This window comes from Parasteatoda tepidariorum, chromosome 4, assembly GCF_982258835.1.
Source record: "Parasteatoda tepidariorum strain Cologne lab strain chromosome 4, Ptep-v5.0, whole genome shotgun sequence".
Lineage (NCBI taxonomy): Eukaryota > Metazoa > Arthropoda > Arachnida > Araneae > Theridiidae > Parasteatoda > Parasteatoda tepidariorum.
The window spans coordinates 63,245,388-63,255,579 of record NC_141758.1 but is presented as its reverse complement, the minus strand read 5'-3'; the positions used below and the strand labels follow the sequence as shown (position 1 = coordinate 63,255,579).

Genomic DNA, 10,192 nt, shown 5'->3' with positions numbered 1-10,192 from the left:
CTCTCTCTGGTTATTTCAGTTTCCGTTTTTAAAAGCGCTATATGTTGAGCCATCTCAGCTAGATTTGGTATGTGACATTTTTAGCGGCAATCATTGGTCGATTTTCTAGCGTTGCCATTCGGAGAGTTGTAATGAGGCTTTTTTTGTCGCCGTGTAAGAGAAATATATATATAGATTGCAATAATAAATCTGACACTTCCATCTTGAAATTTTTTTGTCACCGTATAGTCACCTATGCGAAAATGACTGTTACAAAAGGTATTTTCCTGCATTTTATAACACATTGTAATTCACGCGTAATTTCGCACGCTGAACACAAATAATTGCGTTAAGAAAAAAATATTTTGTAGCATTTATACAAGTACTTCATCTTACACAATTCGTGTGTGGGGATTACAAATGTGAAATTAGTTTTGTTCCCATAGCTGCAATTTTTTTCTTCAAATTTATATTTTTAGTGTAATTTATTTATTTATTTTTCTAATTTGAAAATAACACTTAAAGGCCTGGTTTCTTAGGACAAGCGCCTTATCTGGGCGTCAGCGTTAAGTTGACGTTACCCTGACGCAAACAAAATACTGGTTTGTTAGCTCAAGGCCTGGTTCCAAATAACGTAAACAAATATTTATTTTGAATTTGTATTGATTTTGTGATTGTCAACCAGTGCTTTAAAGAACAAATAATGACTTTGTCCAAGAAAAAACACATTATAGCTTAGCTAAATGGAGAAGAAGAGGAAAAAGAAGTTATGTTTAATGCTAAAATTAAAATCTTGACTGATTTCAATGCTCTGTTGTTGGCTGTTGTCCGACATTGCTTCTGTTGTTAACGTCACGTTGTAATCCAACTGCAGTTGATTTGGACGGCAGTTGTCGTTCAAGCTGAGCGTTCGATGACGTATGCTGTCAAACTCATAAATTGACCTATCAAAGGTAAACGTTCGTTTCAAGCTGACGTCGACGTTTCCTAAGAAACCAAGCCTTTAGATGAAATAAATATGATCTTATTTAACTGAAATTTCCGAAAGAAACGGGACACTTAGCTATCTCTCGAGGAAGTTTTAAAATATCCTGGTTCGTTGTATGTTGTTAAATTGCCTAAAAACTCTAGCTAGAGAGAAACTGTTTCCACGTTTGAAATCAGCGATGGGTAGAGACATCAAAGATATGTTAAAAATTCTCATGAAACAGAAAATAAGAAAGAAATATGTTCCTCAGTGATTACAAAGATTATTTTTGGCTTCTGTTAAAAACTTCTGTTACATATTCAAATTCATACATACTAAGAAAAAATGGAAGCTACAGTTGCAGTGTCAGACACGTCAAAATATGTGCCTCTCGCCTCGACAAAACTATAGAAATGTGACTTAATGCCTTCATCGACCAATCACACATGGTCTAGTTTTTTTCGAATAGTTTTTAGTTTAAGCAAGTGAAGTAAACAAGAAACATTTAAATTATTACTAAATACTACTTACTTTTTGATTAGTGGGGCCATATCCTCCTCTTGACTTCCATATTTCTATGTAATCTACGCAATTTGTCTCGTAAGGTGCAGGTAAAAGTTTCTTCACAACCTGAAGCACATAGATAAGTATTTAATAAAATCACAGTATGAAAAATTAACAAATATAACTTAATGGTATTTTACATTTATGAACATATTTTCAAAATAAAGGAACACCTTTTTAAGTCGGAACTCTTGAATCGTGTTGGCCTCCATTGGAAATCCATAATAGAACGGATTAATGATCTGTCGAGCATTGTGAATGGAGATATATACAGTAGCAGTTTTACAATAAGCGGGATACTCTTCAATATGAGGAAGCACAATCAGAACATTTTCTAGAAAATATGTTAAAAATATTTGCACCATAAAATTAATGTTTATTCCAGGTTTATAGAAGGCAAAATAAGCAATACCTCTATTTTTATAACATCATCACCAATATGTGTGAACAATATTTCCATTATTCTTACTAATATCATACCAAACAAAATCCTTAAACTAAATACAAAAGAAAACGTGCTATACTGCTGAGCTATCGTACAAACAATCTAAAAACCTCACAGTAGATTTCGAGAAAAGTGGTTTAACAACCATTTTCATTTTATTACTGATGTAATGAACATCAAAATAAAATTTCAGAAAACGATGAAATAAAATTTAATTTTGTAAAAAAAATTTTCAGTAAGTGACTTATCATTCAAAAGTGCCAAATATATTAAAATCACAATTTTGGAATTGTTTACCTTTAACGTTGGTTTTTCTATTGCGCTGCAATATCTTTTTCCACTTCCTCTTTATTTTATTAGTGAGGAGAAAAAGCCGATTCTTGAATATTCACGATCGCAACTCTTGAACACGCCCTCTAGCGGGTAGTATATTTTCAGGCTTTTATTTATTAAGTTTTCGTTTAGCTCTATGAAAAATATTGGCTGAGTAGAACGCCATTTTTTAACAGAGAATACGAGGCAAAATTTCCCTAAGGAAAAGGCAGAAGAGCTTCGGGGGACGACACAGAACATTAATAAATCTTTCTGAAACAGAACGCGCCCTACATTCGAAGAGCAATTTTTCAATTAACAATTAACCCAATTGCAAATTAAAGTGAAGTCAACATTGCTTACTTCATTCCCATAAATAAATGTGATTTCAGAACGTGCAGAACTCTAATGGTTGAAGAATATTCTTCTTCTTCATAGAATAATACATATTTCTGAATCTATATAATTCGGAAGACAACAATAAGGAATCATCCGAATTACTTGAAACGGTATCATTTGTGTTGATCATTCATAATTTTTCACGTTTTCTTGGTATTTTTTAATTTTAAATGAATAATTTCAACTAAAATTAAGCTATTCTGTTTTTAAGTTGCATATTTAGATTCATATCGAGTTCTTACAATTATAAAATTTTGTTGTTCATCTAAAAGTAATGAAGGGATAATCTATGTATATATTATTTGAAAATAAAATTTTCAAATGAAGAATATTTCATTTCGAATAATCCGGATTTATAAAACAAGAAAGTGTAATGATTTTTATTTCAATATAAGGAGTTTTTAGAATCGTTTTTTTTATCGTAATCATTCTTTATTTTTAGTTTATAAAAAATGTTTTTTAATTGAAACTTTTGATAAAAAATTCTTGTCAAAAAACTTTTTCTGCAAAAATTAAACCGTCTAGCATTATGTGCTTCTATATACTTTTTGCATGATTTTAATGTTTGAAGTAATATGACACAGAAGAGTATAGAATGTAAAATTTAAATAGACCTTTCGCACTAGATTATTAAATTTAGTAGAATGATTTTTCAGGTTCTGGGTTTTAACTCGATTTACAAGATTTTTTTAAAATATTATCCGATTTGTTTTGGTCGTTCCTTCTTTAAAATAAAGATATTCATAATGGAAGAAAAAGAGATATTCAAAAGATTAGATATAAATATATCCTTTTGTTTTCACTTGCATACGAAACTATGCATAACATTCACTTGCATAACATTACCATACTACACTGAAGAAATTTCCAGTGAAACTGATGATTCTACTGTTCTGTTAGCACGAATTCGTCTCAAATAACAAAAGCCCCCTGTAAATCTTTGGGTTCACGAATGCTCGAGTTGAGTTGATTTTATCGTGCTGTTTAATTGATTTTGTACTATTATTGAGTTACTTGTCTTCTGCTTTTGTTTTAATTTCGGTTCTGAATACACCGGGGCATGCATCAACCGGTGTGTCTTGCTTTCGGATTGTCCATTTTTTTGTTTTGCCCGTGTGAAATAGTATGGTACTTCTGAGTAGATTAATGTCCGTGCAAAGGCACCAAAAGCATCCGCACGATTACACAATTCAAAAAATTCGGTGAGTGTAGTTTTTGGTGAATTTATAGCTCGGTCAATCGCAGTCTCGTTCGTGAAATATACGCTCTGACCGTTTTCAAGATGGACGGCTAAATGACTAACGGTTGGATCCCGTTCATGAATTGGGAATCCAAAGATACGCCAAACAGCTTCATTGGAGCTGATGTACCGGCCAATTTGATACAGCGTTATTTCGCCGTTGTTATTCACTGGAAGAGCAGTCACATTGGTATTTTCAACTCGAAATACTGCCATATCACTGCCTTTATTAACATACTTGCAAATATATATATGATGCTCTTCTTTTAAGGGTGAGCATAAGTATTAGAGTTTAACATGACTTGTTGCAACGTGCGTGAATATTATTTTTGATTTATTATGTTTCTATGTCTAGTTTGGATCCGAATACGATTAAATAAAGATATATTTAAAATATACGTTAAATCTGTCCAAAAATGGAGAAAAAAAATTAGTTATAAACCTATTCTCAGACCTACTGAATATACGTATGAAATTTCATCAAAATCGGTCAAGCCGTTTAGGAGGAGTTTAACCACTAAAACTTTGATAAGAGATTTTTATATATATAGATTATATTATATAATGTTATATGGGTGATTCTCACGAAATATGACAATTCACTGTCCCTTGCTCCAAAATAAAATACTATAATACTAAAAGAACTTTTTTAAAAAAAAATTATAAATAGCATTGCTGTTAGCATTTTAAAATGACTTTGCACTAGCATTGACTGTTTTGTACATTTAAAATTTTTTATTGAACTTCAAAATTTCATGTTTCTGGCATGTCCCAAACAATGTTTCCAATAATAACTAATGTTGGGATCTTCCATGTAATTCCACTGGCGCTAGTATCGCGGTTGTGATGTAATTGCAACTGTGTTTACATTGTATGTTTCAGTTTCGATTTCCAGTATGTTCTTTTGTTGATGTGTTCTATGTACGTATTGTGAATAAAGTTATTGTTGTGTTATAAGTTATCAATATTAGTGCTATCATTGTCAAACATCCTAAATACATATCCCATGCCATATAATAAACGGTCACAACAGTTTTGGTGACGAGGAGAAAAATAAGAAGAAATAATCAATAGAATTTCAAGATCGTTCAAAAACGAAACTTCAAAATGGATGAAATTTCAAAACGGAAATGTTTCAAGCAATTGAATTCAGGTACTGTAACTAATTTAAATTTTCAACTATTTTTTCAAACTTTCAATAAATAAATAATGAATGCTGAACAATTCCAAACATTTATTGCTGCATTTATTCAGCAACAACAAGCAATGATAGCACAAATCGAAAAACATTTTTCAAAAGAACAGTCTATTGATTCATCAGTAAATCTTGTTAATGTGCATCCTTTTGAAAATTATGATTCAAAACGTGAAAAATTTTCATGCTATTTAGAACGATTTGAAAATTATTGTTCTATGAAGGGTGTTATTGATAAAGATAAAATTGCTCAACTTCTATGTGTATCTATTGGTTCATCACACTATAATAATTTGGCAGCTTTTCTTGGACCAGAGAAACCAGTCAAACAATTATCACATGATAATCTTGTGAAAGCTTTCAAGCAAATGCTAATTCCTAGAAAAAATGTAGTTGTTTCTCAACATTATTTTTTAAATATATATCAAAAAGAACATGAATCAATTTCAGAATTTGTAGCTGCTTTGCAACGTGAAATAGTTGAATGCGAATTTTCTGTGAAATGTGACTGTGATAAATCAGTAACAATTGCAGATGTTTTTCTCCGGGCTCAGTTCATTCGAGGATTGCGTAATGATTGGTTGCGCGAACAGGTGCTACAATCAGATTTAATAACTTTCGATGATGTCTTATCAAAGGCGATTGATTTGGAGGCCTCCAAAATCAAAAGTAAAGAACTCACTCAAAAAGGTTCTCCACGCTCTACTTCTTGCGCTTTAAGTGACAATAATAAAGTTTCAAATTTCTCAGCACGTCATAGAAATCGTTCCAGTTCACGATCTAGTTCTCAACGCCAGAAACCAGATTATAGAGCCCTTGGTATTGAAAATCTATGCATCAGATGTGGCAGAAATAATCACCAAGTCAAAGATTGTCGAATTAATAAAACTAAACTAAAATGTGATTCATGCAAAAAAGTAGGTCATGTTAGTAAAGTCTGCATTTCAACTTTAATTAAGATGCCACGAAAGTCAATGAATTCCAGTCCCAGACCTTCTCTTCATGCTGTTTCAACTGAAGTACATGATCAAAATATTACATTTGGTGTCAACTCTATTCACAGCTCTTCACCATGCTATAAAGTTATAAATTTATTTGAAGTTTGCCATGACTCTGACAAATATATCGTCTCTGTATACCTCAATGGAAAGCTACAACATTTCGAAGTAGATTCTGGAGAAAAGTTTTCCCTACTTTCAGAAACTGATTTTGAACGTTTAAATTTAAATGCGCCCTTGGAAAAATCAAACATTGCTTTTCGTACTTATTCTGGAGATATCATTCAACCCAAGGGGAAAGTGCATGTAAATGTTGCATTTCAAAACAAAAACATTACAGGTGAACTTCATATTGTTCCAGCTGGATGTGCAGCTATTCTAGGCCGTCAATGGATTCGAGCCTTAGAAATCGAACTTTTACAAATAGATGCTAATATATCAAACACTTCAATTCATAAATCACCAGTGTATCAAATCAATCCTCTCAATTCACTTTTGGAAAAATTTTCACCCCTCTTTGAAGAACGAGTTGGTTGCGTCCCTCATTTACAAGTATCACTTCAACTTAGGGATGGAGCAAAAGCCATTTTTACTAGGGAGCGTGACGTTCCTTATGCTCTCCGGGACCGCGTCAATAAAGAATTGGACTCTCTTGAGGCAGATGGAATAATATCCTTAGTGCCTGCGAGTGATTGGGGGTCACCATTGGTTGTCATTCCAAAACCAAACGGTGGCGTCCGATTATGTGTTGATTACAAATGTGGAGTCAATGAACGATTAATTCAATCAAATCATCCAGTAAGAAGGATAGATGATGTGCTTCATAGTCTTCGAAATTCATGATATTTTTGTAAACTTGATTTATTTAAAGCCTACCTACATCTAAAAGTTGATGAAGATGGTAGCATGATACAGACCATTTCAACACATCGTGGTACGTATCGCATGCATAGGCCTAGTTTTGGAATCAAGACAGCACCATCAGAATTCAATCGCATTCTTTCGCAAATTCTCAAAGGATTACCAAAAACAGAATCTTACTTTGACGATATTATTATACATTATGAAACACTTCAAGAATGTACTGAAAATTTAGAAGCTTGCTTACAAGGACTTTCTGACTATGATTTGCACATAAATAAACAAAAGTGTTCCTTCTTTCAAGAAAAAATCGAATATCTCGGACATGTTATTGAATATAATAAGATAAGTAAATCGCCAACAAAAATTCAAGCTGTTCAAGAAATGCCAAGACCATCAAATATTGAAGAAATCAAACGATTTTTGGGACTTGTAACTTACTACTCCCGTTTTATGCCAAATTTTTCAACTATATCATACCCACTTCGACGGTTGCTAAGAAAAAACCAGCCTTGGTTATGGACTGCAAGTTGTGAATCTGCATTCCTGAAACTGAAAAATGAACTTACCAGTGATAGAGTTCTTGTTCCTTTTGATACTAGTTTACCAATTGTCCTGACCACAGATGCCAGCCCTACGGGAATTGCAGCAGTATTGAGTCACTCTAAACAAGGTGTAGAAAGACCTATTGCTTACGCATCTCGTTCACTTACCAACTCTGAATAAAACTATAGCCAATTAGATCGAGAGGTTTTAGCTATTATTTTTGGTGTTACACAATTCTTCAATTACTTATTTGGTAAACATTTCAAACTTATTACTGACAATGAGCCACTAACAAGAATTTTTCATTCCCATAAGGCACTACCACGTATGACTTCAACACGATTACTTCGCTATGCTTCCTACTTATCAAGTTTTGATTACTCAGTGCAATTCAAAAAGGGATCTGAAAATGAAAATGTCGATTGCCTGTCTAGAGCTCCAATTCAAAAACCCGAAAACTCAGTCGATAAATTTATAGGGGGAAGAAGCAAATCAAATATGTGCCGAAAACATTTTCCAGATTTCAAGTGAAAAAATAACATCTTTAACCTTCCGTTAGTCGCGCGCACCTCACAGGTGCATCCCTACTGCACTTCCACCTCCTTTGCCGTCATGAGATTTTTCCGGGGGTCGAGCCTAATGTTATCTTCCTAACTTTGGATTACTCAAATGTCCATGTAAAACCGACCTTCGAACATGTCGATGGAGAGTTGGAACCGCTGAAATCACCCCTCTGGTGCAGCACGACCATTGACGCAAGTATTATGGATATATTATTTTTATGAATTAAATATATATATTTTATCTCATTTTCTGTCCTACTCAACATAACAGGTATAAATGGTCAAGTTATATACACAGAAAATGGTTACGGAGTAAAAAACCGCAGATCCTTCTTGCGTCAATTGGTTGAACATCTTGTGATGGAGGAAGAGATCCGACACGGGAGCAAGAAAAATTTATCTTCGGTACTTCGCTAAATAAGTTTTTTGATAATTATCTCTCTAAAGAGTCTTAAATTGGTAACAATTAACTATTTAAACTAGACTAGATTTCATTTGGCTTTCAAAAAATCAGAAACACCTCATAGGTGCAACGCGATTAACCATGTCGGAATCAAGTGCGCGACTAACGGCAATCCAGTCTGAAACAAAGAAAGATCCAGAACTCAGCGAAATAATTGAAAGGCTGAACAACAACTCTGAAGATTCAGAATTTACATTGTTTGATGGCATACTTTTTCGAAGAGAAAGAGTAGTTATTCCAAAAAGCTTACGTTCAAACATACTAAAGGAACTTCACGAAACTCATCTAGGAATAACTAAAATGAAGCAACTGGCAAGACAGTATGTTTATTGGCCTGCCATTGATCGTGACATTGAGAATTTAGTCAAAGGATGTGAAGGCTGCGCATTGACAAAGTCTAATCCTCCAAAGGTATCTGTCCATCCGTGGGAATCTCCAGCAGATAACTGGGACAGAATTCATATAGATTATGCAGGTCCATTTGAAAATTACTATTTTTTGGTGTGTGTTGATGCTAAGTCCAAATGGGTGGAAGTCGAATCATTAAAGATGCCCCAACTAGTTCAAAAACTATCCTTTTGATAGAAATTTTTTTTTCTTTTCATGGCTATCCACAGGTTATTGTATCTGATAATGCCTCAATATTTCAAAGTGAAGAATTCCATTCTTATTGTTCTAATCGAGGAATATTTCAAAAACTCATCGCTCCAGGACATCCTTCCACCAATGGCCTTGCAGAGCGAAACGTCCAAACCTTAAAGCAAAAGTTAAAAGCTTCTTTTCTTGAAAAATCCTCAATCCCAAGTAAAGTTCAAAAGATATTATTCCGTTATAGAGCAACACCTCTAGCTTGTGGACAGTCACCTGCTCAATTATACTTACATAGAAAAATCCGCATACGTTTAAACTCAATCTTTCCTTATCATCCAACACCATCAACAGTTTCCAGTAATCCTGTAAGATCTTTTTCAGTGGGGGAGAGAGTCCAGGTGAGGTTGTTCATAAATAACCATAACGTATGGCAGTTTGGCAAAGTCGTGAAAAAGTATGGTACACGTCATTATTTGATTTTACTAGACTAAGGTCGGCAATTAAAGAGACACATAAACCAATTAAGATCAACATTAAATCCAGAGAAAAAAAAGTGTGTGACTTTTGGCCCAACCCAATCTTTTGACATTCCTAAACCATCTAAGATCTTCTCACCTACTCAGCCTAGTATTCCAGAACTTCCAACAAATTCCAAACAGGACGTTGTGACAAAACCAAAAAGAAAGAGACAATTACCTACACGCTTTAGGGACTTCGTAATGTTATAAGCATATTTCAAATCTGTTTTAAGTATTTTCAATTAAGTGTATTTTTCAATTATATATTTAACATATTCAATTTTTAAGTAGCTAATGTTTTCAATTAACTGTTATTTCAATTCTAATTAAGTGGGGGAGACTGTTGGGATCTTCCATGTAATTCCACTGGCGCTAGTATCGCGGTTGTGATGTAATTGCAACTGTGTTTACATTGTATGTTTCAGTTTCGATTTCCAGTATGTTCTTTTGTTGATGTGTTCTATGTACGTATTGTGAATAAAGTTATTGTTATGTTATAAGTTATCAATATTAGTGCTATCATTGTCAATCATCCTAAATACATATCCCAT

At 33.5% G+C, this 10,192-nt stretch overlaps 1 protein-coding gene across 1 annotated transcript; it reads left to right on the top strand.

Moving 5' to 3' along the window:
- The first annotated feature begins 5,115 nt into the window (after positions 1-5,115).
- On the top strand, positions 5,116-6,942 carry LOC147811012 (uncharacterized). Its single transcript, XM_087162196.1, has one exon. The coding sequence runs from the start codon at positions 5,116-5,118 to the stop codon at positions 6,940-6,942; it is 1,827 nt and encodes a 608-aa protein (XP_087018322.1).
- Positions 6,943-10,192: the final 3,250 nt, after the last annotated feature.

Coding starts and splice junctions, on each gene's coding strand:
- LOC147811012 (XM_087162196.1), top strand. CDS start 5,116: ATGAATGCTGAACAATTCCAAACATTTATTGCTGCATTTATTCAGCAA.